This window comes from Pyxicephalus adspersus, chromosome 5, assembly GCF_032062135.1.
Source record: "Pyxicephalus adspersus chromosome 5, UCB_Pads_2.0, whole genome shotgun sequence".
In the NCBI taxonomy this organism is placed as follows: Eukaryota; Metazoa; Chordata; class Amphibia; order Anura; family Pyxicephalidae; genus Pyxicephalus; species Pyxicephalus adspersus.
This window is the reverse complement of record NC_092862.1, coordinates 66,666,146-66,691,478: the sequence shown is the minus strand read 5'-3', so window position 1 is coordinate 66,691,478 and position 25,333 is coordinate 66,666,146. Positions and strand designations below refer to the sequence as shown.

The following is a 25,333-nucleotide window of genomic DNA, read 5'->3' as shown; positions in this document are numbered from 1 at the left end:
ATTCAGCACATAAAAAAGAAAACCTCTGATATCAAAAGTACCATCAACTTTTTTCTATTACCACTTGTAATAGAAACAAACTACTAATTACTTTTGTAAGGAAGCCCCTTGTAATTTGTTTACCATCTTTTCCATAAAAAAAAGTTTGTTATTTGTTTTAACCAAAATCTAACCACTCTGCTACTTTTACTTGTAATGGAATGTGGGCATGGATATATATTTAACTGTTTTACTCCCTTGTTTAAGATAAAATATGTTGTTCTCTGCTATCATAATCAGTTGCAGTAGATCTGATCCGTTGTTACAAATTACTGCAACATGGGTTATTCTATATTTTAACTTTATTTATTCCTTTAAACTATATGAGGAAAGATGAAAAATTTTAAATGTGGTAATCTTATTTGGGGTTGTTTTTTTGGTTCAATCAAAATCAATGCTAATTCAAATGTTAAAGCACACTTCTTTTAATTGGTTATTAAACAATTTAGGCACTAAAGAGAAAATTATGTCCACTACTGAGGCCATTACTACAGCAAATAACCTGTTCACTGTGGACCTTGCAAGACAAATGAATGGTGACCAGAATGTGGTGGTGTCACCTCTGAGCATATTCATCGCACTTGCATTGATCTGTCTTAAAGCGCAAGATACAGCTGAAGCCCAGATGAAACAGGTAAAACTATCAAGGTTATTTAGGAAAAGAGTCCAAGGAGCACAATTAGCAACCAAACCAACCAATTTAAAGCCAACATAAAAATTAAATCTGATTTGATTCTTTACAGTGTTTGGTGTTTTGGTTAATTCTGTAGAATGTGAGCTTTAAAACTGTAACCTTAATTTATATAGTAGTAAAATTCATCTGTATGGACTTAAGAATTGTAAGAACAATAAATTAGTAGCCTGACCTTTACAAATAGCTGTACTAGTGCTACAATTCTAGGTGTAAGCACTCAAAGCTGGGTCGTTGGGTGCTGTGTTTTTTAGTGCTGTGAGTATCCTAAATTTTTCCACCATAGTTCTTGATCTGATTAAATATAATCAACCCTTTATATAAATATTACTAATTTGTCTCTGGCATTAGTCTACCTGTGGAAAACATGTAGCTGCCATTGTTAACTTTTGTAGATGCAAGAACTGTTTTTTTTTAACTGTATACTTTTTTCTGGGTAAACCATAAAGATCATTATGATAGCCAGGTATTCTTAGAGGTTATCTAATACCTGTGTTTCTCCTATAACAAATGAAAATTATTCAACCGCCCCTCTAAACTTTTTCTTTTTCAAAGCTTACAATTCTGGTCCCTAATTCTAAATACCTTTAATCACTCCTTTTTAATCAATTACACCTTTACCATTGTACAGCTGTTTCATCTGAAGTCCAAAAGGGATAGATAGAAAGACTTTATTGGGCTGCTGTTAACCACAAAATAAACTGGCCTGGCTGTGTCAAAACTTGCTCAGGCACTCACTAGGAATAAGCAGACAACACGAAAACCACAACACAATGGGGCTGGTTTATTAATATTCTCCAAGACTGGAGAAGATCATGGGAGAATGTGGATGATCCAAGAAACTTAGAATGGATTTGGTCCAGAATTGAAAATATTTGCCAACTAATAGCAAATGCGTTTCAAATAATCAATTCCAGGTTAGCTGGATCACCTAGGTTCTCCCATGATAGTCTTTTTCTCCAGTCTTGGAGAGCTTTAATAAATTAGGCCCCCAAAAAATCAAATTTTTGATAAACCTTACTACTGTTACAGACAAGGCTAAATTTCATACATTACATAGATTGCTAAAATTCTGGTATACACAGCTGAATTTCAAAGTTGGATTGGGCTGCTGTTGACATTAAAATTAAACCCACTGGCCATAGTGCAAATAAACATTAAAGATGTATGTTTAAAACTAGAATAGTCTTAATCTAAAATAAAATTAAATTGAAATGTTTCTAGTTATCTTAACGTACATGCACCAAATAAAGGGAATGACAAATCAAGAATTTCTGCACTCACCATTTGATGCTTTTTTTATTAATGCAACATTTTTTTAAAGAAAGATACAAAACTAAAGCTATCCTACGGCGCTTACCGGTCAAATGTTGCTCCCTGCTCACCATTCCTGTACCACAGAGCAGAAACTGCACGATACAATGCTCCCTTTCAGTTATAGGGGGGCACTAACTTTCTTTGTACTCCAAAATCTCTGCAATTGATACTTCCAGAGAAATGCAATTCAAGTGAGAGATAGCCAAGGGGTACATGTTCTTACTTCTACATCTTCAGGTGCCTATATCCCCCCGTTCCTAAGAAATTCGGGTTCACAGGCGTTAAGTGGCCAGCTCTGTATGACAGAGTAGCATGGTATGACAGGTATAAATTTTCATATCGTGTGATAGCATTGTAGTGATGACATTTTAAAGCGAGTTAGCCACAAGAGTCCCACCTTGCAGGTACATTTCCATTTCCTTACAGATAAATTGGGGTTCATAGAGAGTAAGGGGATATCTATGTGTGACAGGGTAGCATGATTTGATGGGTATAACAATTTATTCGGGGGGTTTAAAAGGCTTTTCCTACTGGCTCCCACATTTCAAATTGCCAACATCCCCCTGTTCTACAGAAATTGGGGTTCAAAGAAGGTCAGTGCCCGCCCATGTGTAACAGACAGCCCACCAGCTGCTCTGTCCGTCACACCGCAGCATCTGTGGATTTGACTCCAGGTGGATTTGACTTCAGGCGCTACTGAGCATCTCCCCCTAGGCAGGCTTCCATGGCACAAGAAATGGGTAACCGCAACCCCACTGCCAGTGTGAACCTGGTCTTGACGTTTTGTGAACTAGCAAGTATAAATTTGGAACAGCACAGAGCGAATTGACAGTACCCTAATGCTCATTGCCATGGAAGTTGGCCCCAGTGGTCCCTAACATGCATATTCAAATTGGGGACCCTGGTCGTGAAAAAACCCCTGCCTATTATTAGGATTTTATGGTTGTGACTCTGTATCTGGCAACTTGTTATCTTTAGGGGGCTGAAATTTAGTTTAGTTTTAGTTAGTGTAGGAGATATGAAGGTTTACATGGGGATAATCACAGCAACATGGACACAGCTCTCATGCTGCTGCTGGGATTATCTCACAGTACAAGGTAGACGGAGAGCAGCCATAGCTAATTGCCAGGTCTATAGTACATGCCCACTCTAAGGGAGCTAACACTGAGCATGCTCAGGAAGCTCCCTCTCCTGGCAGCAACAATAGGAGATGCTTGCTCCCCAGAATGAGAAGAGAGGGACAGGTCTGGCAGCTATCCGGTCCGCAGGCTGTAGGTTAAGCACAATTGGTATATACCATTTGTCAGTTCTGATGAGCAACATCTGAGTAAGCTCTGCTGGCATTCTCTCTTTTACTAACTCTGGAATTTACAAATACGACTCAATAAATAGATTGTTGATTGCACATTTTTCAGGTTCTTCACTTTAAAAACTGCAGAGATATACATTATGGGATTCAACGTCTCATGTCTGAATTACAAAGGACAAATGACTACAAACTTGATATTGAGAATACATTGTTTGTTGAAGAAACGTCTGAAATTTCTAAAGTAAGGCATTTTTTTAAAATTACAAATGTACTTTTAAATTAACCAAAAGGAACATATCCACTTTGGGGGCAGTTAGACTGACTTATAATGAAACAGGCCTATTTAACTAGTAAAATATTGGGGGTATTCTTAGGAAATGTTGTTTTTTGTTTTTTTTCTGATTACCAATGTATTTGTGTAAATATGGAAGGGTTATTCATTTCCATCAGTATAAGGGGTGGAAACAAAATGGATGCATTTGACATTTGATTAAGAAGTAGGGGTATATGAGTACACAGTCAAGTTCAGTGGTCATCAGAGATTATAGGATCTAATATTAGGGGTACAGTGTGCCAGGTATCAAAAATGCTTCTACTGGAACGTGTGTAGCTGTTCACTGACCTATTTTTTTTAAATGTTCCTTTATTTCTTTCTCTTTCAAGGATTATATGAATAACTATAATGTGTGGTACAACTCTAAACCAGAGAAAGTTGACTTCAGAAACGCACCAAAGGCTGCATGGGAGCACATTAATAGATGGCTTAAAGAGAAGAGTGAAGGTAAATTGAATAAAGTTATTAAAAATAGAGAAGCATATGAACTTTTCAGGATATCCATTTATTCTTGCTTACTATATACTGTATAGTCAAATAATTATTTTAATAAATGTAAAAAAAATGTAATTTTTTCAATCTTGATATCATTGTAACTTTCCTTTCATTACAGATATTGCAATACAATTAGACTTAAATAACATAGGCCTAAATGTTATGTCGACTAGAACCGATAAACTGCAAATTTCATTGCCTGTGCTGCTCAGCCTCAAAGTTCACTCAAAAGCCCTTAATAACATCAGCCTCCTAAAATATATCATTGCCAGTGGACAATTACAGGTGTAATTGTAATATAATGACATGAGAAAGCAGTAGAGCCTAAAGAGGTCTTCTCCACCAATGCCCAAAGTGGAGGCTGATTTACCATGCCACTGAATAAGCAGGATAAGCATGCAGCATACATGCCCAACACAGGGGGACCACTGAGACAGTTTACATACTTTGCAGACTAAAAAGCTTCAGAGTGAATCTTAAATAATCAGATCTGCTGACATGAATAGCAGCTTGCACACTTCAGACTGGAACAGTAGTGTTAGATGGTAAAGAGCCCCTGTACCGTAAAAGGGAGAGGGATATATGCAAGAGATAGCGCATAGACAATAATGACCCCAGATATGTGCCACTTCTCCCTGGGGAATGTGTACAGGGGTATAAAATGCCCCTTAACCATTCCCAGAACGGTTTAAAGCAGTCCAAACAAAAGAAATTTTTTTTTTTACAATTACCTTTGCAAGGTCCAGCAGTGTCTAAATAGGATCCCACAATGATGACTAATTGTTGGCTGCTTCTGCTGCACAATGGTAGGAACTCTGTCCAGGTGGGAGGAACTCATATCATTGCATTCAGTGAGGAAAGCCAAGGACATGTGTCCTCATCTGGCTGCTTCCTGGATTGGCTAGTTACATGTACACAATGGACCTGATTAATTAAAGCTCTCCAAGGTTGGGGAAGATACATTTTTATATGTGAAGCTGGGTGATGCAGAAAACCTGTAATGGAGTTCTTAAGTCATCTGCTGTTTGTTAGCAAATGTTTTCGATCCTGGGCCAGATAAATTTTAGGTTTGCTGGATCACCTAGGTTCACTGAATAAAGTATATCTTCTACAGCCTTGGAGAGCTTTATAAATTAGGCCCAACGACAGGAACTCTGCCAATGTTACCACATCCTCTTGCCACAAGGAGGACTACTACTAAATTACCTAATTATATTTCTTGACCTGTTTCACGGACAAACTGCCTTATCAGGAGTATTTGAAAGTGGAGGTTGATTAACAATCTGTTTCAATTGGCAACTCTTAGGCCAACAATACTGAAAATGATTCTCTGGATGCCAAGGGTGAGATTTTAAGATAACTCACAAATATCCCCACACTATTCCATCTATAAAACATAGTATGAGCTCCTAGCTGAGACAATTACAGCAGTTGATATCCTTTATGTATTCTCCATCTGTGTCCTTCACTGGCTAGCAAGCTAATCTTTCAGTCTTGTATGTTTGTGGCTGGTCTGCCATATATTCCCTGGCTGGACAGCATGCTACATGGGGCATTTATTGCTGACCTACCACTAAGAAACTATGTAAGCTGCCATTGCTGAACTTATTCTATTATTGGTTTCATTTGTTTGTCACTCACCTAAAACAAGCATGCAGATAATTGTATGACAAGTTGTGTGGTAATAGTAGGGCTACATATGAATTGTGGACAAACCATTGAGAAGGTCAAAAAAACAGATTATCAGAACATATAGCATTTTTAGAATGGCATCACAAATGGCAGCTTAGGTAATCTCTTAATGAAAGATCCACAAGTGATAAAAGTCTTTGATAATGCACCTTTCATTTAAAATCATATAAGCTAATTGTCATTTACATTAATACTTGGTCACGGGTATAGCTCATATTTCACACATAAGTGTTCTCCAGTCACAGTGTGTATGTGGCAGCCAATTAATGCACATTTGTGTACCATCATGGGCTCGGGGTCTATTTTCTTTTCAAGTTCTAAGCATTTGTCTTACATGGATCTATTATGCCCATTGTAACAGACATTCACCCTGTGCCAATTATACACAGTTTTCCTGATATTCATCATAGCATTATGTCTCCATCCTAGGTCCCAATTCATAAACACAGACTGCTTTTTATGTGTCTGGAAGACCAATCATAAGCACTTGTGAGACATGTACTTTCAAGTACCCAAGGATGGAATAAATGACTTTAACAGGCCAGCACCATGTAATTTGTGTTTTGAGTTTCCTTTAAACTGTTGATATGTTTACATTTTCTGTTGTTTGCATTAATCACCCTATGAAATTTGTTGATACAATATAAAGTGCAATCTTGCATAGAACAAGAACAAAAATGTATTCACATATTTGGAAAAAACAGTAACAGAGATTTATTAAGCCATCCGATATTTCTTTGTACTGTGAAATAATCAACTTTGTACTTTGTACTGTGAAATAGCAACTTTAAATGACCTGGTGTTTGCTTATATTTGAGAGCTGGCAAGCTTTGAAGATCTGCTGTCCATAGAGAATAATTCAGATTTTGGTGGCTTTATTATAAATGTTGAAGATAGATTTCTCCATGAAAAATCCACAGATATGAATGAGAGCTTGTGTTAAAGTGCTTCAATGCTAGTATTGGATTTGTAAATGCTATAGTGTCTGGGTACAGATTTTTGTCAGGGAGGTCAAGACATTATCAAGACATTATTTATAATGCTAATGGCAACATCATACAATCCAACATTTTTTGACTTGATCAGAGTGCTGTAGGTTGCTAATGCATTAATATACAATGAGACCTGCAATAATATATGCATATTTTTCTTTCCTTTAGGTACTTTTCAAAATGTGCCTGAAACATTAATATTGAATAACACTAAAATTGTAGTAGTTAATACTGCATATTTATTAGCAAACTGGACACAGAGCTTTCCTAAACATAAGACACACCATGTAAAATTTACCATGAGCACGGTAAGTAATATTTTGACCATTCTTATGTACAGTTATAATAAAAGTGATAATACATAAAAAGCTAACAACTTATACAGAGTTATTCGGTTATGTGCAAAGTAATGTATGCACAAATATATGGCAAAGGTTTTTATACAATCTTATTTATTTATTAAGGGAAAATGCAATGCAAATTTGCATATCACTATTATTCTTCGGTGTTTTATTGTAAGAAGCTGCATACAATACCTATTGCATTGCAGTGTCATTATCAAGTAGTATTCTCCACTACTGTTTGAAATCATTATCACATCTCACCTTCATAAATCTGAGAACAGCATGGCTGAATGCTGTATCTGCTTCCTTTCCTAGTCAACACAAACACAGGAAACTTATTGCATACCTGGTCTGTCCTGAGAAATTCAAGTGTTTAGCAGTAGCTAAGTGGCTAAGTGGCTAGATATACCACAGATAGCACTATTCCTTACATAAAAGACAGATACACTTAAAAAAAGTCTTTAGCTCCTTAACCTAAGCTAGAATCCTGGTACCCAGATGTTTACATAGCTCTTTGTGATAAAGTTTTTTTCTAGTTTTTAAACCTATAGTCTTCTACAGTATGACATTCTGCATAGGCATGCATTGGTTTCATACTCCTAAACACCATATAATAAGTGTACAGCCTCTTTCAGTTTTATGGGGAGTTTCTGTGCGGGTGAGGCTTAGGCTACATACACACGTCAGATGATTCTCGTCCAATAATTGCCTCGGGGCTAATTTCGGATGAGAATCTGGCGTGTGTACAGCGCTCGTCATCCAGACAACTGTCCTGACGGATCCACAGGTGACGGATGAGGAACGATCATAATGAAAGTGAAGGGGAGGTGCTGCTCCGTCATTCTACCCCTCTCCATAAAGACAAAGGGTGCTGTATGTACAGTAGGTGATTGAGTAGTTTCTCTCCCTATAGAATGTTTATAGTTTAAAGTAAATGTGTACATAAAGTAAAACAAAAGAGAGAGGGGGGGTTTTGAGGCTAGAAAAATTGTATTCAATAATTATGTATTTAAAAAAGCAGTCTTCACACATAAATACATTTTTTCAAATGATTACATCCATAGCCTATTAGAACGTCATAGTAATCGGATGAATAGACTACGCAAAACAGAGTGTGTATAACCGTGTTGTCTTTATAAAGTTCTTATACCCAACTCGTTTTTCCCTGCTTGGCTTCCTCAGAGGTACTACTTATACCTCTGAGGAAAGGTCTGAGGCGCACGGTCTATACGAGTATACAAAATAACAGATATGAATAAAGTATATATACAATAAAATGCCATATATATATATATATATATATATATATATATATACACATATAAAATAACTATATATTCTGGTAGGTATTCTGGAAGGTAAGTACAATCCAATCCATTGAATATATATAATGTGTCATATATTGCAATAAATGTAATTATTTAAAAGTACAGTGAGATCAATGACATATATATATATATATATATATTTAAATATATAGGCTGGTATAGACAGCAAATACAGTATTTACAGTACATGAGATAATTGTGCTTTATGAGTTATTCTCAGATTGTACTCTTGATCAAATGATCTGTTGGATAAAATAATGCTTATCTAGAATGGTATGCTTTAACAAAATGAACTAATGAAGATATTTAAGATGAGGGTAAAAAGAGGTTTTTTTTTACTTACATGTAGAAGTTTCAAGTAAAAATATATAAAGATTTGCATATCTTTTTGGCTTTGCCTGGTGAGGGGTAAAACAAAACATTTTTAATGAGGACATGTTGAGCTCTCATGGTTAATTGAATAATTAATCTGAATTGGCTATACCCATAAAAAATAATTTACTGGATGAAAAGAACATACAGGATATATAATTTGAAATAGTACTTGGTTTCCCCCTGGTGGGAAAAACGTGTACACTGGTTCTTTTTATGGAAAACTGTATGATTTACCATAGGTATATGATGGAAGTAAAAAGAAAAAAAAAAATTCTCCTTCCTTTTAGCCTTATGTCTGGTTATAGGCATGGGGTCTGTGAGTAAAAATTATTCATATAATTAGTAAAGTATATCTTGATTGTCAATAGGAAATATGCAAAATTCAATGTAGTTTGCAAGTCATTAATTATGATTTGCTTTGGTATGCAAAAAAAAAAAAAAAATATTGCTTACTGGAAAAAGATGTCCCTGAAAGGATTTGGGGTGTAGATGTCTATCTCAGACAGAGGATCCTTCTGTTCATCCACATAAAGTGGAAGGCAGTATGGTGTGTGGTGTCTGATTGGCTGTCTGTATGAGAAAGCCCGCCTAATATAGGCTGGGAGTTTGGCGTCCCCTGGTATTCTACTGCGCGTGCACGCATCCCGATGTGTCCCGGGAAAGGGAGTACCCGTCCCATGGGTCCCGCCTCCCTGAGATTGAAAGTTGATCTGTTGAGAGCAACGGATCATAGGGGGGAAAGAAAGGCTTGAGCTGGGTCAATACAGTATTACAGTTTTAAAAATGCATGTAATTATTCCTACTGCGTTTATTAGTCACTTTTATTAGCGTTTTAAAGCTTGCCTTTAAAACGCCGGAAAAGGTCTTTGTCGTGTTTTCCTACGTTTTTAACGCATTAAAATTTCAAGTGCTTAAAAATGCGAGAAAATTCCCCATTGTAATCAATGGAAGCTTTAACCCGCATTTTCCCTTGTTTTTGAGCGTTTTCCAGCGCTAACCCTGCGTTAACTCCGCGTTTTAATTTTTTAAACGTTGCAAGCAACTGTATAGATAATGCTTATAAACATGCCTCAAGGAAACGTCCTGGTGTAGATTAGGAATGCATAGGAATTTCAAACATGAGCTGTTAAAGCCTCAGGTTAAACAGGGGAAAACGTCTGTGTAGACGAAGCTTTACATGTGAGGCAGAACATTCCTCCCGCAGTAACCAACGATGCCACCACAAGGTGGCGCTTGGTCCCTGTGCCCGATGATGGCAGGGGGACTCCTAGGATATGTAATAGGCACAGAGTTGTGGATTTTAACAATAGGAGACAAAACATTGTATGCAGCTAACAGATAGCAATGAATGTGTATATAAAGGCATGTAACAAAGAAAGAACCATCTATGATACAAAGAACCCTCTCATGGTACAATAAAAACTTCAAATTGTACTTGTACTAGAAGTCACTGGGAACAAGTCCTACAGTAGTGATAAGATAATTAAATTATGCATATAGTAAACATTAGTACAATATTACAATATAAGTACAGTATTGGTAGTACATTAGCATAATGAACAATTTTAGGTGTAGTTATAAGAGTTATAAGAAAAAAGAAACACATATTTGTTTCTGCTGATTTGGCTGATTGGGTACATATGATAGTATAAATGAAAAAGTTCAAAGATACATAAAGAGTAGAATTTTGACAGGTGATCCATATTATAATATATTACAGTAAGAATGTTATACTAAGTAAGCGTTGATGTACCTATAGACGTGGAACTGGTGTTTCAGTTACATAGAACCACATGTGTATATAGAGTGTCTAAAAGTAACATGGAAGCTTTTTCTTGGTTGAAGAGAACCCCTATTAAAGAAATGGTTTATAGCTTATAGCGTCATTGGTTGACCTGGTTGTTTAGTGGCTTGTAGCATGACTATTCACTTAGTTTCGCGTTGTATTAGTAATTTGTCCCAGTCTCCCCCTCTTGAGTTTGGGGAGATATGTTCTAATCCTGAGAAAGTGAAGACCTCTGAGTCAAAGCGGTGTTTAGTACCCACATGATAGCTTTTTCTTTTGGTTTTACCAATGTAAAAAGAACCACCTTGGCATGTGATTAGGTAAATGATGCCTAATGTGGAGCAGTCTATATAGTGGGATGGTCTATGATTAGTTCCATTGGGAACAGTTACTGAGAGGGCTTTGTGGATCCATTTGTACTGGTTGCAATGACCACATTTAAAAATGCCCTGGACATTCCTTTTTTTTGTGGGTGAGGATTATGTATGGCTCTAAAGTGGCTTGAAACCAGGTGTTCTTTAAGTGACTTTGGTTTCCTGTATGTATTTATTGGTTTTTGTGTTCAATGATTTTTATTAAGTTTAAAAAAAATAAATAAATAAATAGTCATTTGCATACATCCATGACATAAAGGTGAGGAGCAGTGAAAAAGTACATGGGGAAATAATAATTTCCATACATTAATATTAACATACATGTACAGATAATTTGACAGTAAAACTGTTTTGTACAGTGTGTTTTCCTTTCACTAGTCAGAGTCCATTACCTAACCTTTGAGCACATAAAACAGTTAAACTACCCATTGAAAACAATACAAAAGAAACGTGTGGGGAAAAACAGACCAGGTGGGGAAATAAACATTATACAATAACGATAATGATTGCAGGGTAAGTTGTTACCAACCAGATAACGTTGTTAGGAGTATAGATGGATTTTCATATTGCAACCATGGCTCCCATATGGACATAAACTTGTCATGGGAATCTGACAATATACTTGTTAATTTTTCATTCACTAATGTATTAATTATTCGGGGTTTCACCTGTATGAATCTGCTGTTTCCAATGGTGTGCTATTACTTGTTTTTTACTTGTAAATAATAGGTAACTAGCTGGAATTGTCTGTTGTCATTATTATACCTATGGGCTGTCTACCAAGCGAATGCTGTTGGGGTTCAGGTTGAAACATCAGGTTGTTTTGTATGGGAAGCAGTGGGCAGTGTGATGACATTAACTTACTAGAAAATTTAATACTATCCCAAACCCCCAATACATGCCGCAAATGAACACTTAAACCCAGTGGGCGTAATTTGGACGTTATCCAAGGTAAGGCTGTTACTGCCATTGGATTACATAAAAAAGTTTAAATTTCAACCCATAGCGGTGCTCCTAGACCAGCGAATAATGCTGGAATAAAAGCTACATGAGCTGCCTGATAGTATTTCATTAGGTTTGGGACCCCCTAGCCCGTCCTGTCGCCTAATCCTGAATTGCGTTTTTTGTACAATCCTCAGTTTTTATCGTGCCATATGAATGCTAGTATAGCTTTTTGCCATCCTTGTAAAATATTTGGGTTAAAAAATATTGTAAAAAGTTAAAAATCAGAACTTGGGGAAGAAGAGCCAGGAAGTTAAGGACCACTTAAAGAAAATGTTTAAATCTCTTAGGAAGAAAATGTCATCCAGCAAGCTACTAAAGTGTGTATTGCTGAACACTGCAGTTGAGCTCTTCGGTTGCATAAATGCACCCTCATATTTTATTACACCAGTTGAAAGCTACTATTGGGATATGAAAAACTTTGATCACTTATATGCTACACTGTCAGATGCACACTCACAAGTTCCTGAAAGTAGCAACACTGCATTATTAACAGAAAGGATCACTGCGCAAGTTCATGCACCTGAGATACAAAGCACTGAAGAACACAATGAATTACTAAAACCTGAACAATTACCATCCAGCCTGGACACATTACTTACTGTAGATTTAAGCACCTGGCTACACTGCACCGTAACAGAGAATACAACAGAAAGTAATGAATGACTGTCTCTACATCAAAACTTCTATTTTTTGATTCCAGCGGATTTAGTTACACGTCATCACAATTCTGAATGATATGGAAAATGATTTAGTTATCTTCAGTGACTGTGGTGTTCAAACAGATAACCCTGATCAAGAAAATAAAACCTCGAAGACCTAGAATCATTGTGATACAGAAATCTCCTTCTATGACTTACAAAATTGTATAGTGGGAATTGAAACTACACCGAGCATCTTCTGGGACAGTTACGATCTCCATGAATCAAACAAAAAAACAAGTGGAGTGTTGAAAAGTGGTGCTTATTGATTGAAGACAAGTCCTGCAGCTATGAGGACCCAATGCTCATGAATCTTTCTCATGATGTCATCATCAACTCCATGTCTTAATAGAAAAAAATCTATGATGTGGTGACGTTTTTTAATGGACCACATGTTATGTTCAGTTATCACTATCTTAAAAGAATTGTAAGTTAGTTATCATTATATAAATTTTCATTGTGCTCCACTAGACACAAAAACTGCTCAGCTCCTAATATTCTGTTTTTATAATTATACTTACGTTTACACAAACCTTCACAAGAGCTCACTAATTAGGCTCAAAAGATTATGAATATGTCAATACATTTTGAATAATGTTTTTAGAGTCTCCCATCACAGCAGGCAATATTTATTGTGTAAACCTTACTGTAACCAGTTCCAGTTGCATCCAAGGTACATTGCCTTGAAACCTTTTACATTTGGGAACCTGTAATTTTTTAAAATAAACTGTCAAGTGCAGAATAACATCTCGTGATTGGACAGTTTAACATGAACTGTGGTTTGCACAGTTGCTTTAAAGCTTGGCTTCTTATGAATCCTTAATCAGAACTTAGATATCTGTTTTATTGCATTGGCCCTATCCTAAATCATCAGTGTTGTCACAAAAGATCCTTGGGTATGGGCAGGGAGTAAAATAATGGGTGCTCCAAAACTGGGTTTTAAAGCAAATCAGTTTAATGAAGTCTGAGCTGACTTCCAGAAAGGTTGGGTTTAGGACAGTTTAAGGGACATGTAGCTGAATGTATGTATTTCTTCTAGAAGTAATATTAATACCACATTTGTTTTTTTCACTTAAGTAGAAGTTGTTTGCGTTGCATGGAAAATAGAAAGTTTTAGTTTGTCAGCTTTGTTCACACGGGTGATCTAAGATTGCACATACATTATTTTGAACGCCTGCCTTCTTCACATGCCTTTTGTGTGTAATGAAGGCTTTTTTCCCCTCCACTCCTGAAAATTCACAGAATCACAATTGGCTCAAGTAATAAAAAAAAAATATTTGGGGGAACCTTTACTGGGAGCGTTCTAAATAAATACAGACGTTTTGGTAGTACGGACATCTTGACTGACTGTATTCTACCTATCCAAGACAAAGGCAGATTCCTCCACCTGGTCAATAAAGTTTTAATGTGAGCCAAGAGAGGTTGTACATTTGCCTCATAAAGTTCTGCGTAGGAACCAGTTAGTTTGAGTCCCAGATATTCCGTATGGCTTTTGCCCACTTAAAATGAAATAAATTTGTATCATACGTACCGTTTACCGTTTGCTAGGGCAAAGTACTTTTCAATGCAGATTTTCTTTCATTAGTTGTTAGACCAGACGCTTTTGCAAACTTACTCAATATTGCCCCCAGGTTAGGAAGTGATATCAGAGGTTGGGTAATAGTGAGCAAAATATCATCTATGAATAAACTCAATTTGTATTCATGATTCCCTAAATTTATGCCATGGATATCTGATTTTTTTTAAATTACTGAGCCAGGGGTTCCAAAGTTAGTATAAACATTAACAGTGAAAGCGGACACCCTTGCCTGGTCCCTCTACAAATAGGAAACACAGATTATTATTAAATTATTAATATTATTATTAATAAACAGGATTTAAATGGCGCCAACATATTACACAGCGCTGTACAATAAATAGGGTGATGAATAAAATGACATATAGCATATTCTGGCCGAAGGGTTGGACTACAAAGCAGACATCCATGACATAAATGAATCCTGAAATCCTCACCTGGAAAGTACATAAAACAAATAATTCCAAGAAATGGAATCAAAAGCCTTATGGACATCTAGGCCTAACAGTATACTAGGTATGCTATGGGAATGTGCATATTGGATTAGACTGATACCTTTCTGCTATTGTCTGGAGCTTGTCTACCGGGAACAAACCCAACCTGATCCTTATGGACCAGCGTAAAAAGAAATTTGTTCAATCTGGATGCCAAAACATCTGTCAGTATCTTCACATTCACATTAAGCAAAGAGATAGGCCTATAGTTGTGTGGATCTAGCAAGTCCTTATTAGGTTTGGGTAACATAGACACGTGCTAAAAGAGAGGAGAACTGATTGTGTGGGTGGGTTTTGAAATAGTTAAAACAATTAGCCAAATATGGAGCTAATAGTACACAAAACTTTTAATAATATATAACTGTATACCTATCTGGCCTGGGTGCTTTTCCTGACTGTAGGGACTTGATGGCTTCCAAAATTTCCCGTACTGTAAGATCATCCCCTAGTTTCCCACCCAGTTCACTGGGCAACTTTGGCAGTTGTATATTTGCAAATAGATCATCTACCTTTGATTTATCAAACTCTGAAGGAGATTTATATAACTCAGTTAAAAAGTCTAGGAAATTGGTGACTATAGCAGTGGGATTAGTCGTTACTGACCCATTACACAATTTTATAAAAGGATCAAAGATTGATTAGGTTTGGCATTGAGTAATTTAGCCACCATAGATCCAGGTTTGTTGGCCCAGGCATAATATTTCTGTCTTTTCCATCTCATCTGTCTCTCTACCTGACTATCCAGTAACATGTTAAATTTGTTTTTTCTTTTCTTGAATGATCCGGTACATTTGTCTGTCTGGCATTCTTTTTCATTGAATTTCTAATTGCTCCAAATTAGCTGTCAGGTTTTGTATCCTAGCTAGTCTAGCCTTCTTTTGTCTGGATGCTAATTGTATAAATTGTCCCCTTATAGTTGCCTTATGGGCGTCCCACAAAGTAATGGGTGAACTTACAGAATCACAGTTGAAAACAGTGAAGGTTTTGGTACTAGCGCTTTACAGGACATCATAACTTGCGAATGATCTGACCACGGTGTACTCAAAATTTTTGATTTGTTCACCAAAATGTAACAGCAGAGTTTGAGTAACTATATATAATCGATCCTAGTAAAACTATTGTAAGAAGGGGAAAAAAAGGTGAAATCTTTCATAGTGGGCTACATTTCTCTCCACGCATCTACTAATCCCTGTTCAGCAAGCAGCTCACAAATTTCTGTGAATTAGACGCTCCTTCCCTACTTTTGGGGTTTCCTGGAACATAAGACTTATCCTATTTCTCATTCAAGACCAAATTCGTATCCCCATCATAAAAAGGGTACCTTTTCTATGAGTCTCCACTACTTTAAATAGATGCTTAAAGAATTGAATCTGATGGGCATTTGGGGCATAGTAATTAACAATTGTGATTTCAGTATCGTACGGTAAACCTTGTAGTAGCAAATAACGACCAGTAGGGTCCACTTTTTCCATTCCACTATTTCTATTGTACATTTGAACGGTGTATTCCTATTAAATGCTATTAGTACTCCACACTTTTTCCCTGAAAAGGAGGCAGTATATACCTAGGGAAATGACCTATGGAAATATCTGGGGCTCGCTGAGAACCTTGTCTCCTGCAAACAAATCAAATTAGTTTTAAATAATGCATAATGATTAAAGGCTTTTTTCTGCTTATCTGGCGAATTGAAGCCTTGTACATTATGTGTTACAAAAATCCATTGGTTTTCAACCATACTTTATATCAAAGACGGACCAGCTTTTAAACTGCATGACAGAAGTTTACATATTTCCTCTGTACTTGAAACGTTTCCTCCACCATATAGTCTCCCAAAATCCCTCCCACCCCAGGGACCAAACCAAACCAAAAGATCCCATAACCATTGGGTACCCCACTGTACCCAACCAAACGTCCTGACCCCAGGACATAATCTGCATTTACAGCATGCCTGTTAGCAATGCCGAAAAAGTGGGGAACACTCTTCACACCCGGGCAATTGTGGCTACCTAATAGAGGATTTGGTGCTGAAACGGGTACATAAAACAATCATATATCAAAAAGGCCAGGTAGCGGATTAGGGACAGAAAATTCACTTTTGAACCAGAAAAAGAACCTGAAATTAGCAATACACATTGACAATACAATACAATTACTTACAAACCAGACTAATTATGAATCCTAAGAGGCATGAGTAGTACTTTAGCTCCCAAGGCCCTCCTTAATGGTGAGTGTTTCCTGCAACTGTTCGTTTCCCAAATGAATTCCAGAAGAGCTGATCTTTGTGATATGGGAAGGAAGTTTTCCGGACTAGCTGATCCTGGGACATTCAATTGCAAATGCTAAAAAAGTTCATGTTGAGATGGCGTAATGTTGCCCCAAATACATAAATGGCAATCAGAAAGGAAAGCCCCATTTGTATTTTTTATCCAATTCCTGTAAAGATTGCAGATAGGGTTTAGGTGCCTTCCGCTTCAGTAGTGTCTGTGGTGCCAAATCAGGAAATATTTGGTAGGTGTAAGAGCCAAATGAAAGATTTATTTTGTGCCATATTGCTTTCATTTTTGCCTCTTTGGTTTTGTAGAATGTAAGCTTGATAATGATATCCCCCGGTGGGCCATCCGGCCATTTAGGACCTAGGGATCTATGCACTCACATTCCACCCGGTCTGAGTGGATATCAGGGAGAAGATCCTGAAGCAATAATAATGATAATGCCTTTGTTGTTTTTTAGGTCAGATAAAGCTTTTTTATGTGCTGTAGAAAAGTTGATTTCCTGAAATGAGGGTGGTAAAGTCGTTTTCAAAATTTGTTGTGGTGATGTTTACATATGTTTGTATATAGGGGTTGGTGGATAGGGCCGGAAAATATGGTATTCCATGTTTTCTCTGTAATATGTTAGTGGGTTGTTAATAGGAAGTTGTGGATATCAATTCTGAAGTATGTGCTGTTTCCATTGGGAAGGACTAATTTTCCATAAAAAGCAAATAAAAATCTTTTAGGACTAAGAAGTCCTGAGTAGTAAAGCCCTTGTAAATTTGTGGATTAGTGAGTGTGGGGTTAGATGATGATTTATCGAATATAGTTTTTAAAGTTAGGTTTTTGGCGAACTTATTTATATCTTTTATTAGTTCAAACTTGTCTACATTGCTGTATGGACAGAAAGACAGGCCCATTTTCAAAACTTCAATTTAAATATCTGTAAATTGGTGTGAAGAGAGATGATTGATTTCTAAATTGTCTGGTTTTGTTCTTTATGATTAAGTAGAGGTCTAGAGAATTTCTCCGTTGTGTGGGGAATGGGAGTTGTTGGTGTAGAGACCCTAAAAAAGATTTAAGATTTTAATAGTTCCGATATTGAAAAGCGTGACTTCTGTATAAGATATGGGTTGGTATAGATGTGGTAGGGGTCTTAGTGGGTGGATAGGTGTGATTAGTCGTCTGGGTTATTGTGGAGGTAGGTGGTGTATTTAAGTGACTATTGGGATTGGGAGGGTTAATGTGGTGGGTAATAGGCTGGGAATTGCAATCTGGTGTGATATTTGTATTAAATAGGGTTTCTAGATTGGGTGGTGTTGAGGGACAATAATTTGGAAGGCCTACTAAAGTATGTGGTGAAAAGGAAGGTTTAGGTTCTTGAGTAGTGTTAGAGGGGTCACTGAAAGGATTTCTCTTTTTGTTGTGTGCAAGATCAAAGTCTGAAAGTTGGTACTGGTGGTTCAGTAGTAGTATGTGTATGAGTAGTGTCTGGTGGTTTAGATTTAAGTGCAGTATTAGGTACATGTATGAAGACTGCTGTTTTAAATACATAATTATTGAATACAATATTTCTGGCCTCAAAACCCCTTCTCTCTCTTTTGTTTTACTTTATGCTGTATGTACAGCGCTGGTTCATGCATTGTGCAGTCTTTTGTCATTGGAAAGGATCCTGAAAGATCTTTTCCAACAACAATTATTGCCTGTGTGTATCCAGCCTTACACTGGTGAAGAATTTAGGCCCCTAAATGTTATCATCATGAGGCCATAATAGGCCAGTAAACAGCCTAATCTTATCAATAAAATATATTATATTATTATTATTATTATAAAATAATTAACATGTCAAGCATATACATCCAGTTCTCCAAGACTGGAGAAGATAGACTAAAATGGGAGAACCTGGATGATCTGGCAAACCTGGAATGGATCTGATTCAGGTTTGAAAACATATATGACAGCTAATAGTAGGTAATCCATTTTCAGGTTTGCTGGATTACCCAGATTTTTCCCATGGTAATCTATATCCTCCCTAGTCTTGAAGAACTTCAATCAGACCAAAAGTATTGGCCTGCATAGTCAATAAAACCTTGAGTTTTTAAAAATTGGGGTAGGACATAAACATCTGAGTTTCCATGATAAAAAAGCTATCAGAATAAAGATTAAACAACACCTAAGAAGCATTGGCATAAAATACAAAAAACTGAATGGTACATAAACTGTTTTATAGCAAATAAAGAGAAGGAGAAGAGAAACAACAAAAGCTTATGGTTGTCTGCCACCAACATTGATGGCAGGATAACACAGTGGACAGGGCACCACACCGCTGCACGACCCGAAGGCTGTCCCCCAATGAAATATAGCTGAGTAAAAAGTTTACAAATATTCTAACAGTACAAGGGGATACTGAGAAGTTCCTGGCTTTGTCCCCTTCCAGATGAAATAGAAAAGTGTGGGGGCATATGACAGCCTAAAAATCTTAGTATGTAACTATGCAAATATCGGGTCTTTGCGATTTTTAAAACTGTTTTTTCTTTTAGTGAGAAGCTGTCATGGCAGAGAAACAAGCAAGTTTCACGTTGTTGGAATTACAGGCCGTCATGAAGTTTTTTTTTCTTCAGGGAAAGTCAGCAAAAGACATTTACACTGGTGTCACAAACACTGGGGGAGAAGTGTCCGTCCTACAGCACTGTCAAAACCTGTATATCTCGTTTCATGACTGGGCATTTCACCGTTTGAGATAAGCCCCGCAGTGGGCGCCCCCCAACCTCAACTGAACCGGCATCCTGTGATGCTGTCCATGAGCTGATTATTGAGGACCGGTGAATATCCACAAAAAAGATAGCCCAGATACTTGATATCTCACGGGAGCGTGTTGGGTGTGTTATCACCACTATCCTAGACATTCGCAAGCTTTCAGCGAAGTGGGTGCTCACTGTTTGAACAGTGATCAGAAGAAGGAACCAGTTGAAGCATTCAAAGCCGTTTTGGCCCATTTTGAAGCACATGAATTTTTGGCTAGGTTAGTGACTAAAGATGAAACTTGGCTCCACATCTATGATCCTGAAACCATGGAACAGACAAAGGAATGGCGCCACAGTGGGTACCTACGGCCGAAGAAGTTCCGAACCCAGAAATCAGCCAAATAAGTCATGGTGTCCATTTTCTGGGACAAAGACGGTATTCTGTTGGTGGATTACCTACCTCAGGGCTCTAGTATCACCGGACAGTATTATGCTAACCTCCTGGACCAGCTGAAAGAGGCAATTAAAACGAAATGCCGTGGAAAGTTGACCAAAGGGATCATTTTTTTGCAGGACAATGCACCTGTTCACACGTCCAACGTTGTGGCTGCAAAATTGAACACCCTGGGTTTCCAATTGGTCCACCATCCCCTCCACTATTATCTATTATTTGAAGAAACACCTGAAGGGGCAATGTTTTGAGGACAAAGATGCAGCTGAGAGGTGGTTTGCAGGCCAAACAAAGATCTTTTATTTCAATGGTCTAGAAAAGCTGCAACTACGCTGTACCAAGTGCATCAGTCTCAGGGGGGAATATGGGAATATATTGAATAAATTTGTTATTTCATAACTCTGTCTCTCTACTTTCTGGGCAAAGCCAGGAATTTCTCAGCACCCCCTCGTAGTCCCAGAAAAATGTGCATGTGAGATGTTGAGAAATAGAATTATCGCAACCTCTGTAGATCACACAAATTAGTTTTTCCAGCACAGGGTGATATTGGACGTCTTATCCTGAGTTTGCCTCCATAAGGCACTTTACCCTGTGCCTAGGGTGATTTATCAGGGTCATCTTGAATCTTCTCTAGAAACCTGGTTCATTTTTCTATATTGAAAAGGTAGCCTTCTGCCATCTGGTGATTGCAAACACAAGCTATCAGCAAAAATATTTATGTTGTGAATTTGGTTTTATATCTTGCAGAATAAAAAAGTACCAGTACAACTGATGTCTGCGGTAGGTCGCTTTAATCTTCAAACCATAACTGATGAAAAACTGAAGATTCTTGAACTTCCATATGGAAAAACAAATGATCTCTGCATGTATATAATACTGCCAGACCACAGTAATGATCTACACAAAGTAAGTGTTGTTGAAGAACAGTTTAATCTACAATTTAAATACCTGCTGTGTTCAAGGTACTGTGCACTGTTTACATATCAGAAAGTAAAGAAAATACCCAGTCCTCCTGGGTTTGGAACAACAATAACAACAAAAACGTTAACAAATACCAGCATACACAAACCTAAACATTTTTTTTATACATTTAGCTTTGGCATCACTGCTGTCCATTGAAAAGCCTGTCTATGGAAAATAAATCAAAATAAAATATAAACTCTATATATTGAGTACCATCATGTTCTTACTTCCATTGTATTGTAGTATGTAGTAAAAATGAAGTTTCAAAATTTAAGAGTGTATTATTGGGGAAGATAAATTGTAAATCCATTTTATATCAAAATATCATTAGTAAGGACTTTTACACTGACGTAATATACCTTTCACAATGCACAACTCAAGCGTAGGAAACTGGGGTACCTGGTACATCCCGGCTTCCCCTGCAACTGCTGGGTCTGAATGAACTCCTGTGCAGTTACATCGGCCTGGCCAATAAAGATGGAAGAAGATGGTGGTGCCTGCGACGAAACCAGGACAGGTAAATGTATTTAAAAAATTGCAGTTGGGCAGCTAAGGGTAGTTTATTGCAGAAGGGACATCAGCTGTCCCTTTTATATTAGGTATGGTATGGTAAACCCATGTTTCATCCCCAATGACTATCTGCTGCAGAAAATTGGCACCTCCTTTGGCATGATTACGAGCTCAGTGTCGGGAACAAACATTTAGGCACTGGCACTTATGTTCGTCTGTCAGCTGCTTAGGCATCCACCTGGCACATCCTTTACTGAACTTAAGGTTTTCAAGAAACAGGACATAAGCAGATTCACACACTTACATTCAGCTTCCCTGCAACCTATTCAACTGTTATTCTTCTTTTTTCATAAATCAGTTCTAGGGTTCGTTTTTCATTCCACATAGTCAATACTGTAGCTATACGTCCGGATTGCTCTATGCCTATAACACTAGAATGTGCCATTCTCAAACATTTCAATCGATTCATAGACGACTCTATGAAAGAGAACTTTATCCCCATACTAAGCGCACATGCGGAGATGAATTTTTGTTCCTGACACACCATCTGTCCACAAAAAGTGTATGACAGAACACTGTTCCTCTTTGGTGCATTTTAAAGGTTTTGCAGCCATCTTCACCACAATGTGACAACTCATACTATGCAAGGTCAGCCGGCTTACCAGACAAGACTAGTCACATGACACTCTTAGCCATGACCAATTACTACTCAGGGTCATACATTTCCCCTTATGAGATAGTTCTTGATCTGACAACCAGCATCCTCCAGACTCTTTCGTTTTTACGACACCCATTGTAAAAGTTGGAGTTTTGTGTCTCCAGGGATCAAACTCAGATAAGGTTAGCAGAGTGACCCTGAGTGAACTCTGAGATGTATTCTGAAACCCATTTATTATTAATCCTTGTATTTCCAATATACCATTCTGTATAAAGTAGTAGTTGACTGATTTGTAGTTGGATGGTTATAGTGAGCATTTGGAGACCAAGAAATAGTCTCCTAGGCCTCAGGAAAGCCTGGAAACCATAGTTAGCCTGTCCTGGTGAACCATATGTCCCAGACATGTCTAGTTTGGTCTCTGTGAACTCGTGTGTAATTTATGCACTGTTTTTGTATTTTTTTACTTATTAAACACTATAAAAAGTGTAAGCTCAATCTCTGAATGCTCTAAGTAGAAATAGTGTAACTTGCTAACCCGAAATGTTACTATAAACATTGTGATTGCTGAGAAAACCCTGCCTCGAGTGGCAGCGGGTGACACTAAACAAGCAGAAGCATGACTGTGGTTGTCAAGGGTAACGGTGCGTGTTTCAGTCTAAGCACATGGTGGCAGTCTACCTGTGAAGGTGTGTTTGGCACGGGTTACCAGAGTGGTTAACCTTGCCCCGTGACGGCCCCTCCTGAGCCTGCTGGTGCGTGGACTGTTGCTAAGCGTGCTGGAAAGTCTATGCGCTGGAGTGCGGGCTGAGAGAGTGTTCGTCACAATATATATATACATACTCATTAAAAAATATATCCTAGGAGACAAAACAATTGTGAAATACATAATATTCTGATTTAGCACAGCAAATTGATATTATTACCCCTTCCCACAAACAGCTGTATAACAGTCATAATATTTTTTTTCAGGTAGTGCAAAGCATGTCTTATGAGAAACTGACCAACTGGACAGACCAGCAGTACATGAAGAGAAAATATACCAAGGTTTTTCTCCCTCACTTTGAAATAGATAGCGCCTACTCAATGAAAGGCATATTGTCAAATCTGGGGATGCCTGATATTTTTAGTGATACCAAAGCAAAATTTACAGGGATATCTGAAGACAACCTATTTGTGTCAGACGTAATTAGCCTGGCAACTGTGAATGCAGATGAAGATGGCACTAAGGATGTAACAAATATTGATGACCACTTGGGATTTTTGTCCCTTATGCTACCAGAAGTGATTTTTACAGCAGATCGTCCTTTCATCTATGTCATTCAACATAAGCCAACTAAATGTTATGTTTTTTATGGGACATTTCAAAAGCCATGAATGAAAGGGGAAAAACCTTTTTCTTTTCATTTTTGGATAAAGCAGGGAATTGTTAGAGCCCCTGGCAGTTTTTTTATGTCTCTGTGTTTGTTGGGGAACTTTTCTTTTACAAGAAGTTATTAATAATCTCCTGAAGTAAAGGCAGATTCTTAGAATCACTTGTTGCCAGAAGATGCATTCAGATTTAGAAGACTGCTCGTTATCTTTTGTTCTGGCAACAAATATTAGAATTTTCACAAACTTACTGTATAATACCAGTAGAAGGTAAATCTTCCCAAGGAGGGCACAGACAACAATAAACACTTAAATAAAAAGAAAAAAGTCTAAAGCCACATACACATATGCAATTATAGTAGTTGGAAATGATCTTTCACGATCCTTTCCAAAGACTAACAACTGCACAATGCATGAACGAGTGCTGTACATACAGCCCCATTCTGCTTTATGCAGAGGGGAGAGGGAGAACGACGGGCGGCACGCTCTACCCCTTCCCTTGCTTTAGGATCCTTCGTTGTCCATGTATCCGCCATGACGGTCGTTTCGGGCGATGGACGACAGGTGCTGTACACACGCCAGATTCTCGTCCAATATCGGCCCTGTGCCAGTTATCGGGCGAGAACCATTGGACGTGTGTACGTAGCATAACGCTTCTATCCAAAACTAAGAAACAAAAAGCGCTGATACAATTTAACATCTTACATTAGGTTTAAACCCTGTCACTAAGAATAGTGACATACTGTAAATATTTTAGCATACTCCTTGTTATAGGATAGCTAATTCCTCCCAAACATGCTACAGCATTGTCATCTTCTTTCCACATACAACTCTTGTGGACACCATGGGTGACTGTGTCAAAACACAATGTGCAGGTAGGGTTCACCATTGTTTCTTTTAGCAAGAAGTTCCAGAGCAATGATGTGCAGCTGATGCTGGAGAAAATTTATGTGGACAACATGTGACTGGGGAATTTTAGCAGCACTAAGCTGCAAAAAATCAGATGCAATTAAAACAGTATTTTATTAGAAAAAAAAAAAACCGTAATAGTTATTGATGCACAATAGTTTAGCAAACTATTTCATCCACATGTCATAATTCAATATGGAAGGTGGCCAAAAAACAGCTAAAATATTCCTTACAAATAAGTTCAGGGAAGTTACCTCCTCTTAGCAAAAGCAACTCTTACAAAACAGGAATGCAATTCCTTTTAGACTCTATTTAAAATTCATTTTGCCAGATGCTACTAGCTTCGTCAGATAAAAGCCAAAAAAAATAAAATTTTAAAAATATTTAACTCACACACTGTGTACTTAACAGTTCTGTCCAATTAAAATATGACTGTATGTTTCTTTATGTTATACAATAAATATACAATTACAATATATACAGTACATATACAAGTATAAATTATGAATGTATACCATATATGTAGTAAAAATGCACTTTCAATAAATAAAAACATCTGTATATACAAAATTGTATTATGAATAATAAACTAAACATTGAACAAGAGTTGATTAAAAAAGTACAACATA

The 25,333-nt window shown here is 37.3% G+C and overlaps 1 protein-coding gene across 1 annotated transcript; it reads left to right on the top strand.

Moving 5' to 3' along the window:
* The first annotated feature begins 504 nt into the window (after positions 1-504).
* On the top strand, positions 505-25,333 carry LOC140332019 (ovalbumin-related protein Y-like). Its single transcript, XM_072413331.1, has 6 exons — positions 505-673; positions 3,463-3,597; positions 4,020-4,137; positions 7,038-7,177; positions 21,044-21,202; positions 23,397-25,333. The coding sequence occupies exons 1-6, from the start codon at positions 506-508 to the stop codon at positions 23,799-23,801; spliced, it is 1,125 nt and encodes a 374-aa protein (XP_072269432.1). The 5' UTR covers position 505; the 3' UTR covers positions 23,802-25,333.